Source organism: Aspergillus nomiae (assembly GCF_001204775.2).
Source record: "Aspergillus nomiae NRRL 13137 chromosome Unknown contig00554, whole genome shotgun sequence".
In the NCBI taxonomy this organism is placed as follows: domain Eukaryota; kingdom Fungi; phylum Ascomycota; class Eurotiomycetes; order Eurotiales; family Aspergillaceae; genus Aspergillus; species Aspergillus nomiae.
Genome location: NW_015378609.1, coordinates 1 through 17941, shown reverse-complemented (window position 1 = coordinate 17941; position 17941 = coordinate 1). Strand labels below are relative to the sequence as shown.

Here is a 17941-nt window from a genome sequence, read left to right as displayed (position 1 = left end):
TTTTTTGGGGGGTGACTCTGGACTTTCGCTGCGGCGGTTTCTGTTGCTTTTCCTTCACTGCAGCAACGCTTCTGCCCCTCCATGTGCCCCGCCATCGGTACAGCTGCAATGCTCCGTCATCTCCGAAGCAAGCTACTGTACTTTAAAAAAAAATAAAAGTCATGTATGTGTCACTAGCTGTAGATTATTTTGCTTTGAAGGTAATATCTGGAGGTAAAACAATTGACATAGAATAGGTATTGTAGACAATTTAAAATGCTCGTTCCAAAGCTAATATATTTGCTTAAATCAATTGTTCGCATTCCGTGGGATTCCCATGTATACTAAGTACCAACTATTTCACCGGACCGGACGACTCTGCTCCTCATGGTCCTTTACTGCCCCGCCTTTCGCCCTCTTCTGTCCCACCGAATGACGGAAGAGTTGCTCCGTAAGCCTTTTCGGGTCTGACATCTTCGAACTGCTTCTCCCTTTTCTTCCGTCTCTTCTCTCTCCTTTCTTCCTTTCCTCTTTCTCTTACCTATATCTTCATCCTTCCATCTACCTTCTTTGGGGCAGTCATATTGATACTGCTATACATACTACTTCCTTAATACCCCCTCAGGAAAAGTCCTCCCCACTCTCATAATGGCTGAGAAGGCAGTGTGAGTAGTACCCTTGAGGTCATAATGGCCGCCCCTCCGTGCTACATTTCCGATATCGTCCTCGTTAATGGTGGGCGTCGCCCTCTTGACAACGATTCTCATGCTTTTGGCGTGGAAACTTGAGAGTTATGGACCACAGTCCTAAACGATTGGTAGCTCTGCGACAATCGATTGGATCAAGTTCTCTGATTACCTCCCAATGTCATAGCTTGATATGGGAATGCAACCAGCCTCATACACCTCCCTTCTGTTTTACCTGTTCTATGATTGCCCCCATATCTGCTCTGTTTTCGCCCATTTATTGACAGAAGAATTTACCCACTGACTTCAGCGCCCGCTTGGCCGGCATCAATGTCGGCGCACCGGCGCGCCCTCTTCCTAGTGCTGACTTCGGTCTGATCGGTTTGGCCGTCATGGGCCAGAACCTGATCATGAACGTCGCCGATCACGGTTTCACTGTCTGCGCTTACAACCGCACAACCTCCAAGGTTGACCGCTTCCTTGAAAACGAGGCCAAGGGTGAGATCCCAAACTGACTGATCAGTTGTGGAAGGATTAGCCAAGCTGACCACTCATCAGGAAAGTCGATTGTCGGTGCTCACTCCATTGAGGAGTTCTGCGCTAAGCTGAAGCGTCCCCGTCGTATCATGCTCCTGGTTATGGCTGGAAAGCCCGTCGACCAGTTCATTGAGTCTCTCCTGCCCCACCTTGAGGAGGGCGATATCATCATTGATGGTGGTAACTCCCACTTCCCCGACAGCAACCGCCGTACCACGTACCTTGCCGAGAAGGGTATCCGCTTCGTCGGCAGCGGTGTCTCTGGTGGTGAGGAAGGTGCCCGTTACGGCCCCTCCCTCATGCCCGGTGGTAACGAGGAGGCCTGGCCTTACATTAAGGATATCTTCCAGAGCATTGCCGCCAAGAGCGACGGCGAGGCTTGCTGCGACTGGGTCGGTGACGAGGGTGCCGGCCACTACGTCAAGATGGTCCACAATGGTATCGAGTATGGTGACATGCAGCTGATCTGTGAGGTACGTCATTCTTTAGCATGAACTACTCTGATAACACACAGTATCTAACGTACACTGTGTTTAGGCCTATGATATTCTCAAGCGTGGTGTTGGCATGCCCGTCAACGAAATCGCCGAAGTCTTCGACAAGTGGAACAAGGGTGTCTTGGACTCCTTCCTGATCGAAATCACCCGCGATGTTCTTCGCTTCAACGATGACGATGGCACTCCCCTCGTTGAGAAGATCCTTGACAAGGCCGGCCAGAAGGGAACCGGCAAGTGGACCGCCATCAACGCTCTTGACCTTGGTATGCCTGTCACCCTGATCGGTGAGGCCGTCTTCTCTCGTTGCCTCAGTGCCCTCAAGGACGAGCGTGTCCGCGCTAGCAGCCTCCTCCCAGGCCCCACCCCTGAGTTCACCGGTGACAAGCAGGCTTTCATCGATGATCTGGAGCAGGCCCTCTACGCTTCTAAGATCATCTCCTATGCCCAGGGTTTCATGCTCATGCAGGAGGTAAGTCCACTTTAACCTGGTCCACGTCACATTAGTTTTCGCAGTTACTTATTAGAAATCCAGGCTGCCAAGGAGTACGGCTGGAAGCTTAACAAGCCTTCCATCGCCCTTATGTGGCGTGGTGGCTGCATCATCCGCTCTGTCTTCCTGAAGGACATTACCAGCGCATACCGCCAGAACCCCGACCTTGAGAACCTCCTCTTCGATGACTTCTTCAAGGCTGCCATCACTAAGGCCCAGAGCGGCTGGAGAAACGTTGTCAGCAAGGGTGCTCTCTGGGGTATCCCTACTCCCGCTTTCAGCACTGCTCTCAGCTTCTACGACGGATACCGTACTCGGGACCTCCCCGCCAACCTGCTGCAGGCTCAGCGTGACTATTTTGGTGCCCACACCTTCCGCGTCAAGCCCGAGCAAGCCAACGAGAAGTACCCTGAGGGCAAGGACATCCACGTTAACTGGACTGGACGTGGTGGTAACGTGTCCGCCTCTACCTACATTGCTTAAATTAAACGAGGATACGACACTGCGCTGGACGTGAAACTTTACCCTGGACCGAGGTGGTAATGGGATAAGGCAAAATTGTGAGGGCTAGTCGGGCACTCGCAGCACATAGAATGATTATGATAAATTAAAAAGAAATCGGTTCATCACCCTGTATTTAAATCGTTTAGTCTGCTATTTAGTGATGGATACGTACTGAATGAATATGTTTTGATGTTGTTCATGATGGATAGCGTAATATCAGACCATGTTAGATGAAGAAAAATAAAAGTATATTGACTTGTAGAAATCAAGACATGGCTTGTAGCTGGTCAGTTATGTTCCGAGAGTCTCAGGAGTCAGGACTGATGAGGGTATCCGTCGTCACGGTATTATTGTCTCCGCCCGAACTAAGCCGAATGGGGATTGATTGGTCGTGCACCTGAACGTCGACCTCACCCAACTGATCGTTAGTGGGTTAGCTGGCATCCTTTGACGGAGCACTACCACACCTCTCTTTGACTACGCGCCAGTAGTCTGAGAAAAGCATCCTCGTCTGCTTGGCCATATCCTTGTCGACGAGCTTCTTTTCTCTTTCCGTGTTGTTTCCGTCGCTCTTTTTATCAGGTCCCCAGCTTCCGGCTACGTCCCACCTTGCTTAATTGGGGCACCAGCTCCTGTTGTTACTGCAAATCGACAGTAACTTATAACCCCGCGGCCGGGAAATTGGCGCTTCTACCACTGCAGAAATTGCCTGGTGTAGCGTATTGTCCCTGCTGGGTTGATTGTGCAAGGCGATCTTTTGCTGTCTCCTGAGAGGCAGTTCAGCTGCACTGTCCCATAATCGGAATCCGGCTCTCCGTTTCATCCCAAGTGACAAAGCTTGAAAATTGCTTAGTCTACGAGGGTGGCTTATGGCAGAGAAAAAGCGTCACGGTTCTGGAGTTAGAGCGTCGTCGCAAGGAGCTTCTGGTGCCACGAGTCAGGGAATGGCCGGAGCTATGGTTCCTTTGGAGGTCGCCTTGAGCGGTGCAATTGGTGCACGGTAAGCAGCTACTTCTTTTAAACTTCTGTCTGCTGTGGTGGCCTTTTAAAGGACATGATACCCTCTGAACAGAAACCCCTCGTACATGACAGAACTCTATAGTTTGTTGGTGCTAACTCTATTATTATCCCAACAGCGTTCGCATCACTACCGCCCCGGTCTCTACGACAATTGAGGGAACTCTGTTTACGGCATGCCCGATCACGAACCTTGTTGCTATCAACACTGCCGCCGACACCAAGCAGACCGCAGGCGATTATCATATCATCCCAATCTCGCGTATACAGTCCTTCCAACTTCTCTCCCTCACTCCATCATCCAACAGTGTGGAAGCGCCTTCTTTCGCTGATGCAGTGCCTCCTGTGCATGCGCTCGACATTCGGGCTCTGAAGACCCGAGAGGCTAATGCAGTCGGTAAACTGCAAGAGGGTGAGGCCAAGCGTGGCAAGGGAGTTACCCGCGAAGCCCAGGATCTGTTTGATGCATTTAGCCGCACTATGCCCACCAGATGGGATGGGACAAGCATCATTGTGGCCGACGCAGTGTCAATCGCTGCGCCGTACCGTGTAGACGACTGTCAGCCATTAGTGGCGGGTGACACAGCTGCCCTAGCCAGAGTGCGCAAAGTGGTATGTGACACTCTTTTCCTCCTTTCACTGAATGTCTTACGAATAAAGCGCTAATTACAAATAGCTTGAAATGGAACGTAAGAAAATCGAGCTGCGTAACGCCAGTGCGACAATTGGTACAGCCAATGCTTTCTCGCGGTCGGTTTCCGCAAAGGCATCTACCAACCCGAACCCGTCTCCAGGGCCCGGAGCTGCTGGACCAAGGAAGGGTGGTTGAATATAACGCTTCCGATTAACTGCCAAAATGAAAGGACTCCTTTCCATATAAGTCGCGAGGGATGAAACTACCCACGAGCGCCACACCGGGAAAGGGGACTATCGCGGCAGAGGGAATGCATACACACCCCTCCATGTGAAGCATACTAAAGGCTGTGCAGCTACTATTTGAAGGAACCGCGAGGAAGGTACACGTGATATAAACGAAGCAGGGAATATTTTACTATCTAACTGAGAGAATATGCGGGGGGTTGCCGGTGCTGGGATACAAGGCTGCCTCGTGTATGTGTCCTGTATATCTGTAGCCGGGGACTGTCTTGCATCGGATGCGATGAGATGATGTTGGATTGGAGCCTTAACATATGGCTTGGCTTATCCATTAGATTTACTCTTAGAAACAGCTCTTCATGAATGAGATGACCGACTTTGTCTTTATTTATTTATTTATTATTTTCCTCAACCAAGGACTACGAAAGGCATCGGTCAATCCAACTACATCTCCCCACAGGAAAACATAGAGAAAAAAAAGGCATTTAAAAGCATAAAAAGCATAAAAAGCATATCCCCCAGTAAACAATCACCCAAACCTCTCCAAAGAATGCCAACATAGAAGTACTACAATATCCCGACTCCATTAAACTGATACATAGTCGCCCCACGATCACCATGATCTTCGCACCCCTGCAGCTGTTCCTTCCCACTCACCCTACGAAGACACTAAACCCGCGCTAATGCATGCATGGAGCCTGAGTGCCGACGGCGTGTTACCCGTTTGTCTGTCCATGGAAAACCATGCTCAGCATTAAGTGGATGGGTTTCTGGCCGGATGGACCTACTACCGTGGGTAGGACAGGAATTGGGGGGGGGACCTAATCCAGGTAGGGTGCTATTCTGGGTTTACTTTTTTGAGGAGGGAAGGTTATGGGTGGTTCGCGTGGTTTTTTACTCCTCGGTTAGCTAGCTCTTAGCTCTGGGTTGATGGTTGTTGTGCAGGTGGTTTGTAGTGATTGTTAAATGTTGGCTTTTTGTTTGTGTATTAGGGTATGGACCCGGGAATTAGGTATAGCCATTGGTCAAGGTATCAACGTGTCGTTTGCTTCTGGGCTCGGTATGATAGTACCTGGGGCTTGGGATATTGGTTCGTCCTTTGTGCAGGGATTTCCTTGATAGTTTTCAAGGACTGGGCTTTATGGAGAGTTTAGTAGGTGTCAAGGGTTTACACTACCGGATTGAATGTTCGCAGTTCCTGTGTTGACTGCTACCAATACTCTTCCGAAGAGTAAATGGTAGTGCAGTGTTGGTTTTGTAGATTTGACATGTGCGTTCAGTTCATTAATTCCCCGGCGTGACACATATTGTACTTAACCTTCTGAGATGTACTGGAGACTTTCTTGAAGGGGTATGTCTTATAAAAAAAGCCCGGGGAGGCACCGATGTGGCTCTTCCGCATTGATATTTTGGTCTGCCCCGGCTCATTGATAATTCCTAGTTTCTCCCTCAACATGAGTTGCTTGCAGATAATATGCAGTTACTTTGCCGCCGAGCCTAGCTATAGTTGCCAGGATTACAGCCGAGAAGAAAGCGGATGGGAAGGCTATTGCCCATACCCTGCCTGATCTTGACAGGATGCTGCAGTTAAGTTGAAGCGACTGACCACAGGTTTATTAACCTCGCGATCCATTTTGAATCCAATTTATTTTGTTTTAATTTATTTTTATTTTATTTTTTTTCTGCATATCGGCTGCCGAGAGGTTCTCCTGGAGACGGCCTGAAGCTCAACAAAACCATTGTCGTCATTTGACAGGTTGAATGAGGTAAGCACTGCTGCTTGCCCAGCTTAAGCTTGCCATCTGGAGATGTGCGGGTTTCTTTGTCTTTTGGGCAAGCGAACCGGGGAACAGCATTGAAGTCAAAGACTGGTTAGCACATCTCATCCAAGGTACATTCCTTGCTCACAGGGAACACAGCTATGCATGTTCTACCACGGATGGTTTCGACCAGGAAATGAAACCACACAGAGATTGAAGATGAAGGTCAATTGATGACCAGCGTTGCGATAGAATACATCATACTTCCTCTCGGCGAATGCAAGGGCGACGATGGCAAACTATGAATGACACCAGCGGGTGGGATGCATGTACAATGACATGATGATGGTTAGTTATCCTTGCTGGCGGCGGTACTTGTCGAGATGGTGATGGAATCACAACATCATCAGCCATCTACTCTTGGGTCAGATATGTCCAAAGCATGGGAGATCGTACCGATCATATGTCATTGTCTGGAACCCAGTGGGTTTGTCCCAGCGACGAATCACAGCCACTGCCAATCGGGACGGGATCAAATCGACTAAGAAACCTGAGCCGGTTCCTTCGCCGCCAAGAAGTCGGTGTGCAACGAGATGGAGTTCAGGCCAAAAACTGATGCCTAATCGTGCGTTGGAGGATTGGGAAGGTCACTTGCAACAACACCAAATATGGTGTATCTCATTCACCCGCTCCAATAGTTCGACCTACTGTTGAACTCTGAATCGCCGACCCAACCAATGGTGGGATCAACAAGTCTGAGGACCATCGCTCCCAAGGCACCGGCTGACAATAAATGGACGACCCCGGATCGTCCGGAAAGGGACCAAAAAAAAACCAAATTAAATTAGCGACCCAAATATCTGCAACCCCCGCTCCCACAGGCGAGATTTCCCGGGAGATGAGAGGTCCAAGAGGCACGATGCCAAAGCAGACCCTGAAGGATGTGTGATCACTATCAAAATCAGTCTAGTAGGAAGTTTGTTGTATAGTCTACCAGTAGTTTGTTGACCCCCTCCCCTCTTTGATTTTATACTATTTTCTTTGATTTGTACCTGGTACCCTAAAATATGACCCCCGGTTGTGGTGTAGATTACTACTTGAGTTGCTAAAGTGCTAGTGCAGACTCAAATTCAAGACGGACGCTCTCGTTCGTATTCGCATCAATCGGTGGCGGCGGTGGAGAGTCCTTGTAAGATTAAGACCGGGAGGGAAAGAAAGTGGATTCCGCGCGATAAGTCAAGAAGTCATCATAGTCATAGCATTTCATACCAACAATGCCGACAGGATAATTTTCATTAAAAATTCAGGAGCCCAGGGCTAGTTCGGGTCTAGTGTCACTGGATGCTCTCCTCCAAAAACTAAAACTAAACCGACTGCTGACCTGCAAAACGTCCAAACCACTGCAACTCCTTTCCCTTTTGTTGTCCCAAACCCCGAAATTGCCATGAAATTTGACGCTCCTTACAATACATACACATACATTTTCTTTTTTCCCGAGTCTGAAAGGCTATTGCGCTGCTGGGCTGTTACTGCTGCTACTACTCCAACTGCTACGACTATTGCTGCTGCTGCTACCCATCTTATGCTTCTTCCTATCGGTCGCCCTTGCATACTGCTTCTCGGACCTTTCTTGCTCCTTTTGTCTTGATTTCCTTTCCTTTCCTGTCCATCCCTCCTTTCATTTCCCTTTTCTCTCAGTTTCATCTCCTTTGACACCTATCCGGGCCAGCCCTGTTGATTTCCTCACCGATTCTCCTCGTTCCTTGGGACTTCGTGTGCCCTCCTTCCGTGTCCATCCTCAGTTGCTGCGACAATTGAACGTTGGACCACGAGTGTATATTTCACGCTGATCCACCACCGATGGAGTCATTTACATTCTAGCAAAAACTTTCTTTTTTTCTCCCCCTTCTAACGACCTTCCTTGAACTCTTCCCCCCCCCCTCTCCTGAAGACCCTCCCCTCGTCCAACAAGCTAGCATTCCAGGATGGGTCTATCTCCCTCGGGAAACCACCATCGCCGACGGAGCTCAGTGCTTACCGGGGGCCCTTCACAAGTAGGCCCGACCGAGCAGAGGGACGACAATCCGCGCACCAATGGCGACCCTATCAACTATAAACGAGACGAACAAAAAGCTGCCGAGGACGCAGACGTGTCCGACCTGTCGTCGATCGCTGAGAGCTCCGAGGACGACCTCCAAGATGATGAAGAAACAGGCCTTACCGCAAAGCAGAAGCGCCAGCGACGGCGGCGAAGAAGGCAACGGAAACAGTTGGATGCTCGGATCGCCGGCGTCAAGGGTTCCCAGAGTGATGTATTCTCGGTTGGACTGGCGGATCGAAACGTGATGAGGAGGCTCATGGTCAATGGCGGGCTGATTCTGATGTGGTATTTCTTTTCGTTGGCGATATCAATCGTGAGTACCCTGGTATCCCTGGAACGCAAGATAACATTCAAGGGACGTGACAACTGACCGTGGCAATCTGTGCTGTAGTACAATAAATGGATGTTTTCCGAGGACGAGGTCGTCTTTCCCTTCCCGCTATTTACCACCAGTTTACACATGCTCGTCCAGTTTTCACTATCATCCTTCATCCTATGGATGATTCCTTCGCTGCGCCCGCGGGCGCCTTCATCGTCACCTTCCGGATCACCTATGAGGCAGCAAGACGGGTCTGAAAATAGTGTCGTATCGAAAGTATTCTATTTCACACGTCTCGTGCCTTGTGGTGCAGCAACTTCCCTTGATATTGGGCTGGGTAACATGTCGCTGAAATTCATCTCCCTCACGTTCCTTACTATGTGTAAATCATCGGCTCTCGCCTTCGTCCTACTATTTGCTTTCCTCTTCCGCTTAGAAACCCCGTCGGCCAAATTGATCGTCATCATTGCGACAATGACCATCGGTGTCGTCATGATGGTCGCAGGCGAGACTGCTTTCAACATTGTGGGCTTCCTGCTAGTCATTGCATCCGCTTTCTTCTCGGGCTTCCGATGGGGCTTGACACAAATACTCTTGCTGCGGCATCCAGCTACGGCGAACCCATTCTCTACCCTCTTTTTCCTTACCCCCGTCATGTTTGTCTCCTTAATCACTATCGCGCTGGCCGTGGAAGGCCCATCTCAGATTGTTACGGGCTTCGTCGCCCTCAGCGACGTTCATGGTGGCATGTTTGCGACCTTTCTCCTCATCTTTCCGGGTATCTTGGCATTTTGTATGATTTCATCCGAATTTGCACTTCTCAAGCGTTCATCGGTCGTCACATTGAGCATCTGTGGTATCTTCAAAGAAGTGGTTACGATAAGCGCGGCGGGTGTGATATTCCATGACCAGCTCACTCTCATAAATATTGTGGGTCTGGTGATTACCATCAGCAGCATTGGTACCTACAATTATATGAAGATCGCCAAGATGCGTGCTGAAGCTCGGAAGGCCACGTGGGAGCCCGAGCCAGATTCGGACTCGGAGACGGAAGACTCAGACCCCTCTCGAGGTCGTGGAGGATATCACCCCGTTGCAAATCCGGAAACAACTATGCTACGCGCTTCGTCGGATACACGGGACGATCACAATGTCAATATCACGCCTGATGATTCGATTCTTGGTCGGCGGTCATTCCGGGTGCGAGCCAGCGGTGCCAGCAGCAGCACGCATGGGCTTACCATTTCTACGGCTAACTTAAGTGACCATGATAAAGCCTTCTCGCCACGAGTGTCTGCCCCATCTCCTTTGAAATCAGCGCCACCGGTCGTGGTCTCCGCCGAATCTGAGCTGCAGAAAGCGGGACGAAGCCTTGGTGCGGGAAGCCAGCCCCAATCGTCGCCTGAAAGATCGTCTTCTAGAGAAAGGCGTTAGGCTGGGTTGGTACCTCGTTCTAGCCGTTTTTAAGTGTTCCATTGTGCTGGACGCCACTGGTATGGCTCGTCCCGTGCTTGCGCTTTCCCTCCTCCGTGTCCTGGAATAACCTGGTTGTTTTCGGCCTCGCTTCGATCAAATCAGCCTGAACAGGTCGAGGAACCCATAACATCACTTGGATTTCGAATTCCCAAGTACGATATCGAGGCATAGTGCACTCGTATCTTTTATATCAACTGAACACTTCTAAGGAGAAGTGCCTTGAAGTGCTCAAGGAGTCTCGCATATATTGGCAGAGTCACTCATATAGACAGCGATTTGTGTGATACCATGTTTACTATATCTTCCATTGAAATAGGAGGTGTATCTACGTCTACCAGCGTTTGGGCCCCATTTTGTGGCATCGAGTTCTACATACAATACCCAATTCAATTGCAATCCAGGAACTAAATTATCCTGGATATCACACTTCATTAATGGATTCTGTGGCCTGCTGCTCTGTAGTTAGCATTTTGCATTAATCTGATTCAGTAGCGCATGAAGCTACCAAATATCACGCGCCATTGCAACTGAGCGTAATTAAGTTGAGTATAAATACATTGTAGAAAAGTAATGAACACTATTTTTGATTCAGATTTTGATGATCAGATCATACAGTAGCCCGCCGCTACTCGGTGTGACTTTGACATCCCTCATCTTCACTGTCATCATTCGAAACCTTGTTTGCTTTGCCCTTCTTCCCTGCTCCGTTCATCATGTCCATCAAGGTTTTCTGGCCTTTCTTTCCCGGACTCTTGGTTTTCTTTTTCTCTTCGGCCTCTAGTTTCCGTTCGTATTGTTCCTGCTGTTTCTCTCGCATTTCGCGTCCTTCTTCAGCTAATTGAGCTTCAAGGGCACGAAATTCTGGACCTTCAGGGTCCATCCCGATCAGCGATTCAAGGAGTTCAATCTCTCGGGCCCAGACGGAGAGATCAGCGACAGTAGGCTCCTTCGCGCTAGCCGGCCTTTTCGGCTGTTTCTTCTTCTTGTTTTTCGGGGTGTCGGCCGCGCTGTCACTGTCTTCTTCGCCACCTTTTTGTGCGGAACCCTTAGATATCGCGGACACTGGTCGATCGATAGGCGTCTCAAGGACCATCGGCAGTCCCTCGAAGCGGGGTTCGTTCATAACATTGTGAAAAGCTCTAAGGCCCAGGAATCCTGTCCCAATATTTGCATGGAGATCACGTTTGCTACCCCGTGGTGCTTTGGAGTCGTTTAGGTGAAGAGCACGGAGATGCTGCAGACCAATCACGTCTTCGAATTCTTTCATAAAGGCTTTGAATCCTTCTGGCGAAGCGAGGTCATATCCTGCCGCGAAGCTGTGGCAGGTATCAATGCAGATTCCGATGCGGGCATGGTACTCTTGTGGAATCATGGCGAGGAGATCGCGGAATTCAGTCAGTTTGCCGCCAATTGTGGTTCCATGGCCGCACATCGTCTCAAGAACGGGCGTGACTGTTGACGTAGCGGCAAGGGCATTTGTAAGTGCTTTGGCGAGTCGTGATAAGGCATCAGAGAAATTGCTCTGGTTAGCACTTCCTGGGCTGTTTGCTCAGTTAGCTCCGGCGTGGTGGGGGCGTGTTTCGGTGGGGTGGCGTGTACTTACTGAAAGTTGTATAGGTTGATGCCGAGTGCTTCACAGCGACGAAGGTCATCCAGGAAAGAATCGTAGGCTTGCTTCGCCTTGGCTTTATCTTCTTGGGCCAGGTTGACGAGATATGAGCCGTGAGGAAGGATATGCTTTGCAGCGTCATATTTGTTCTCTATGCATAGACGGCGGAAAGTATCTCTGTGATCATCTTGCAGGGGCGGGTTGTCCCATTTCCTTTGCGACTTCAGGAACAAGGCAAATGCGTTGCCGCCAATATGCATACTGTTGTTGATGGCATTGAAGACACCTTTTGCTGCACTGACATGGGCCCCTACGCACATGCGCAGCCCCTGTGTCCTGGCCCTCAGGGGTGCCATCTCTGATTCCTTTTCCTTCTTCGTCTTTCTTTTCTTTGAAACTGTTCCTGTCACTGCCGTCTTATCATCTGCTTCTTCATGCTTTGTCGCACCTCGTTGATCAAGGTCTGCCTTGACAGTGACCTTTACTTCCTCCTCGACCTCTTCTTTCACGGAGAGAAGTACACCGTCCTCGTTGCTTTTTGGCGCACCCTTCTGAGACTGTCCACCCTGCGACTTTCGTCCTCTGGGAGCAACCTTTTCTTTAGCCGGTGAAGGCGAGTTTTGTAAAGCCTCTGTTGATTTGACACGTTTAGATCTCCTTAATGGGGATTTTGGCTCGATGTTGTCTTCAATCTTTCGTTTATTAGCTCCAGGGCTTTGAGGAGAGCGTGGTGGCGATTGAGAGACAGCCCTGGTCGCCGCTTTACGGGATCCACGGGGAGGCATAGCAGCGTTGTTTAGGTATGCGCTGTTATCCAAGTAGCCTCTGGCTCCCTTTGTGTCAAAAAGCTGATGGAATATCGCGACCTTGCTGATAGAGGTGTCAATGAACAAGAGATTATTCTGCCGGTTTTAATGACGCGTTTGCGCGTAGCGTGACGGGCGACCGCCGCAAGCCGCACTGATACATACAGGCCCTCCTGTAATGGGTCGCTACATTACGATAATGTTAAGGAAACATTATTGCTTGGACATCAGCGATGTTCAATGCCTACAATTTATAATGTTGATTTTCAAGATTATACAAAAACTCATTGAGAGTCAGGGGCCTGTGAATTTGGCAATAGTTACAATCAGAGCCACGTACCAAGGGCGCACCACAGGTCTTAAGTAGTTGTTTGATGCAGTAGTTTATGAATGAGATTTAGACTATGAAGCTTTAATCTAAATACCCCCAAATGCCCAAGGCATCCATAAGATCGAGACCGTCTTATCCAAAAGTTCCTGGAGCCAATATTGCCCCATATGGTATAACTCCCACGTGATATGTTACCGGGACAACAGGACGAAGGCTGTTTATCGATAAACTAAAGAAAAAGAACCTCCACTTCTTTTCGATCCCTCCGCAAATCCCTGACGACAATCACCATCCACGACCCTTCGACAAATCTTCGACTGCGACCTTTATCTAGCGATTGATAGACTTGAACAGTTAACTGCTAGGTTATATACTCGATAATTTGCGCTTGGACGCAATATAATCAGTATATCCTGCCGCCATGGCGGCCCAAGAGGAAATCGTCGACTTCGATATCATCGAAAACCAGAAAGAGAACATCCAGTCCCTGCCCGGCGGCCGCTCAGCAAGGGAGCTAGCTCGGATCTTTTCACCAAGAGGCCCCGAAGACAAACTTTACTCTCCATCCCCGAACGACACGAGGACTGTCAACGATGCCATCAGACAAGACTACGAAGCCGAATTGCAGGCAATAGGAGAATCAGACGACCCGCTTGATATTTACGACCGCTATGTGAAATGGACGCTGGACGCATACCCTTCCTCACAAGCTACCCCTGAATCAGGTCTTCTCCCATTACTGGAGCGGGCCGTAAAATCCTTCCTCACCTCTCCCCACTATAAGAACGATCCCCGCTACCTTCGGTTATGGGTCCATTATATCCGACTTTTCTCCGACTCACCAAGAGAAACATTTGCATTCCTGGCACGGCATCAGATCGGAGAGGGACTCGCGCTATTCTATGAGGAATTCGCCGCCTGGCTCGAAGGCGCAGGACGATGGACACAGGCGGATGAAGTATATAGACTCGGTGTCGACCGCGAGGCCCGCCCTGTTGAGCGACTGGTTCGCAAGTATCGTGAATTCCAACAACGCTATGAACAACGAACACAGGATAATGGACCGTCATCTCCTGCGTTGCCCGCAGTCCGACCGGCACTGGCTGCCAAGGTGGACCCTTTTGCTTCGGCAGCAGCCTCATCATCGGATCCTCAGGCACAACGAGCAGCCCCCGCTGCTGCTGCACCAAAGACCAAGTCTGGTAAGCCAAAGATGGCCATATTTTCTGACACCGACTCGGCAAGCCAGCCTGCTGTCTCTGGACAGACCAAGGGATGGGATAGTATTGGGTCGATGAGCGACCGTCGGAAGGAGAATAAGGTGGAAGCGAAACCATGGGCGGGAGAGACTCTTAAGGCAGGAAAGAAGCCTGCTCCCAAAGAGAAGATGACAATTTTCAGGGACGAGGTGAGTAACGATTTTCTACCTTTTGTTTTCGATTTCCGTATATTTACGATCACAGGACTAATTGGTGGCATGAACCCGGTTTGGTTTACGATTATGTGTATGCAGTCAAATCAGAATTCACATTTGAAAGAGTCAATGCAATCAAAGCATGTTCCAGAGCATCGTGTAAGGGAAGCGGTAAATCCGCGTACTGGAAGACGAGAGCGTGTTTTCGTCAACCTTGATGCAGTATATCCTGATTATACAAACCCAAATATTGAAGTCAGCTTCGAGGAGCTGCGAGCCATGCGCCGCGGCTGGATGGACAAGAAATGGCGACCACAAAAAGAGCCTCTGAGACAGATTTCTGGAAATGAAAATTCAGTTGGAGTGGATCCAGCCAGGGCACTACCAGATGAGCTCGATGAAAAGTTGACCATGAAGGATGCAGATATTTCGGCACAGCATATTCCGGAGTCAGATGCCCTCCACGAGGCAAAGGCTGGTAAAGCACGGAAATTGAAGCTTCGTGAAGTGAAACAAGAGACACAGACGGGTAAGACTGCTTTGCGTAAAACCCCTGCCTTTCGTGGTAATACTGATCACTTTCACAGTCAAGATGAAGTTTGACTCTCCGACTGGAGGCAAGATTCGTCGCAAGAGCACAGCCGAGCCAACAATGACGATTCATACTCGTGCCGCCACGGACGAGATCTACAGTATCTTCAATCAACCACTCAAGGCAGAGACAGAGGCAGCCGAAAGTAGCGACTTCGATGACGATGACTACACAAGCGCTGGGGAGAGCACCGTAACGGGACACATATCGGCTGCTTCGAGCGATTTCGGCGATGACGAAAATACGTTTCACAAGCCCTTTGATGAAACCGTTGGGGATGGGTTTGATGATAACACTAGAGCTGAAAGTGTCGTGGACGGTGAATGGACACAGTTCTCCGCTGCCGACGATTTGGCCGGTCTTCGCTCACCGGGCGTCGAGTCAGTGTCGCAACACCGCACAGATGAGAGGGACAGCTTCGACGGCGATGACTTTGAAGACAACCAAAACCGACAAAGGTTTATCCCAGAAATGCCTGACGATTACAACCCACCCTGCGGCCCATACCGAGACCCAGCGATAGTTGCTCAGAATCGTTTGCCCTTCATGACACCTATCGTAGAACAGACTGAGTATTCTCTCGCATCCCTGACAGCAGCCAGAAACCACCTATACAATGCGAAGACTCCGTCCAAGCCTCAGATGGCAGATCTTTTGTCGACCCCACTGATTGATGGAACACCTCGTCAAGGAGATACTACGATTGGTTTGCCTGAAGATGTTGCGCTGAGTCCGAGTGCAAAGAAAGCCCTGTCTAGTGTCAAATCTGCCTCTCCTTTCGGCCGTAAACATAGACAGGGACCGATAATCCACGATGCGCAATGCAATCCCACTGACAAAACAATCCGGAACACGATTCTCTCAGCTCTGAACCCACCACTAGCATCATACGCAGGATATCACGGCCATATGGAGACGGACGCCCATTATGCTTCTGACATCCAGAAGTTCATGAAGGCTCAGCCAAAGCGTTCCCGAAGCGGTGACGAAGCGTCGTTCGAATTGCCCATCCTTGAGCTTCCCGGTGCAGAGAGAAGCTATATCATCCGGCGGGAGCTTGGAGTCGGTGCATTTGCTCCAGTGTACCTAGCGGAGAGTATCGATAGTTTGCCCGCCGATTCCGACGATGAGTCTGAGGATAGTAACAGTGGAGGATCGCAGCTGACCAACAGCAACAAATCAGCACGGCGTAAGCCTCGCTATGCCTTTGAGGCCATCAAGATGGAAGTTGGTCCCCCAAGCCCATGGGAATTTTACATGATTCGGACTGCGCATGACCGCCTGAACCAACGACCTGATTTGTCGCGCGCGGTGGAGAGTATAATCGATGCACACGAGATGCATGTGTATAAAAGGGAAAGCATTCTTGTGGAGGATTATCGCAGCCAAGGCACTTTGCTGGATCTTGTCAACCTTGTCCGAAATGAGCAAATCATAGGTGGCGGCCACGGCGAAGGAGGCTTAGATGAGGTTCTTGCTATGTTCTTTACTGTGGAGTTATTCCGCACTGTGGAGGCACTTCACTCATGTGGGATACTGCATGGCGATATCAAAGCCGACAATTGCCTTGTGCGGCTCGACGAGAAGGCAGAACCCCCGTCACTCATCGATCTTGGCGATGAGAACGCTTATGATCCACGCGAAATGCATTACTCTCCTCGCGGATCATACGGCTGGCGCAACAAAGGCCTTTCTCTTATCGACTTTGGTCGTGGCATAGATATGCAAGCTTTCCAGCCGTCCGTTCAATTTGTTGCCGACTGGGAGGCCAAGAAGCACGAGTGTAACGAGATCCAGGAGATGCGCCCATGGACTCACCAAATTGATCTCTACGGACTTGCAGGCACCGTCCACGTTATGCTTTTTGGAAAGTACATCGAATCGTCCCCTGTCCGTCAAAGTGAAGGCGCATCTCCCAATGGGCCTAGAACGTATCGAATCCGCGAATCCTTAAAACGGTACTGGGAGCGGGGAATCTGGAACGATGTCTTTGATCTCCTTCTGAACCCTAGTGCAGAGCGATGGGTTCAGATGGAACTAGAAGGAAACAACAACCCCGCTGCAACCCTGTTCGATGAGAACACGCCCACGTCGCCTATCCTCCCCGTTGTCAACTCCTTGAGATACGTCCGCGAGAAAATGGAAGCATGGCTAGTGGCCAACGCGGAAAAGAAAGGCCTGGGTCTCCAGCTCCGAAAGCTCGAGGCTATCTTTAACGAGAGAAAGAAGAAGCTCGAAAGATCTTGATTCTGCCTCAGCTTGACTTGACCTGTCTCTCGCGCTTTGTATCTACTTTTCTCACGATTGCTTCATGATTCTCTCTATACCCCCCTCTTGTTTTCACTCCAGCGTTGGCGTTTTGGTCGATGTTCTTTTTTCTTGTCCTGTACTTAACTTCTTTCTGGCCAGAACCTCTTTAATATTTGTTATTACATTTAAGTTACAGATTTGCACACATATGATTAATAGTCGGTATTCGAAGATTACTTGGTAAAACTCTTGCCTTACCGAACGACTACTAATAGTGAGACTAAATCCCATGATTTTACCAAACCCTAACCCACCTCCGTCACTCCCGGACTTCTCTTTCAATACCAGGTACGGTACAAGGTACAAGAGATACTACAAAGCATCTACCAAATTACAATAACCTAAGAACAGCAACAATCCCCCCCAAAAAAAGAAGGATGTAAAAGAATGATCTCATTTCAAATATCAAACGCTCAGGTACTTCAAGACATCGGCTCATCCCTCATGTCATCATATCAAAACGTCTGGTTCGGTTCAGTTCATCTAAAGAATGCAAGATGCAAGAGAGGTTGAATGAAAGCCACAGCAAAATGAAATTGAAAATGGAAATGGAAATCAAAATGAAGCAAAGGAAAGAGAAGAAGAAGAAGAAGAAGAAGAAGAAGAAGAAGAAGAAGAAGAAGAAGAAGAAGAAGAA

At 49.5% G+C, this 17941-nt stretch overlaps 6 protein-coding genes across 6 annotated transcripts; 5 read left to right on the top strand and 1 right to left on the bottom strand.

Annotated features, from left to right (window-relative positions):
• Positions 1 to 482: 482 nt before the first annotated feature.
• Positions 483 to 2892, top strand: ANOM_011158 (NADP(+)-dependent, decarboxylating phosphogluconate dehydrogenase). Its single transcript, XM_015556414.1, has 5 exons — positions 483 to 644; positions 976 to 1163; positions 1224 to 1675; positions 1740 to 2168; positions 2232 to 2892. Exons 1-5 carry the CDS (start codon positions 628 to 630, stop codon positions 2670 to 2672), a joined length of 1527 nt encoding a protein of 508 aa, XP_015401634.1. The 5' UTR covers positions 483 to 627; the 3' UTR covers positions 2673 to 2892.
• Positions 2893 to 3562: 670 nt separating this feature from the next.
• On the top strand, positions 3563 to 4561 carry ANOM_011157 (anticodon-binding domain-containing protein; the record flags this gene model as incomplete). Its single annotated transcript, XM_015556413.1, has 3 exons — positions 3563 to 3693; positions 3830 to 4322; positions 4387 to 4561. The coding sequence occupies 3 exons, from the start codon at positions 3563 to 3565 to the stop codon at positions 4537 to 4539; spliced, it is 777 nt and encodes a 258-aa protein (XP_015401632.1). The 3' UTR covers positions 4540 to 4561.
• A 3770-nt stretch (positions 4562 to 8331) lies between these two features.
• ANOM_011156 (putative nucleotide-sugar transporter) lies at positions 8332 to 10200 on the top strand (the record flags this gene model as incomplete). The annotated part of the gene is made up of 2 exons (XM_015556412.1): positions 8332 to 8760; positions 8839 to 10200. 2 exons carry the CDS (start codon positions 8332 to 8334, stop codon positions 10198 to 10200), a joined length of 1791 nt encoding a protein of 596 aa, XP_015401633.1.
• Positions 10201 to 10867: 667 nt separating this feature from the next.
• ANOM_011155 (DNA-(apurinic or apyrimidinic site) lyase APN1) lies at positions 10868 to 12636 on the bottom strand (the record flags this gene model as incomplete). Its single annotated transcript, XM_015556411.1, has 2 exons — positions 10868 to 11783; positions 11846 to 12636. The coding sequence occupies 2 exons, from the start codon at positions 12634 to 12636 to the stop codon at positions 10868 to 10870; spliced, it is 1707 nt and encodes a 568-aa protein (XP_015401635.1).
• Positions 12637 to 13409: 773 nt separating this feature from the next.
• On the top strand, positions 13410 to 17241 carry ANOM_011154 (putative checkpoint protein kinase (SldA); the record flags this gene model as incomplete). Its single annotated transcript, XM_015556410.1, has 2 exons — positions 13410 to 14931; positions 14990 to 17241. 2 exons carry the CDS (start codon positions 13410 to 13412, stop codon positions 17239 to 17241), a joined length of 3774 nt encoding a protein of 1257 aa, XP_015401636.1.
• Positions 17242 to 17834: 593 nt separating this feature from the next.
• ANOM_011153 (uncharacterized protein) lies at positions 17835 to 17941 on the top strand (the record flags this gene model as incomplete). Its single annotated transcript, XM_015556409.1, has 1 exon — positions 17835 to 17941. A coding segment is annotated over one exon (107 nt), but the record flags the coding sequence as incomplete, so codon positions are not given.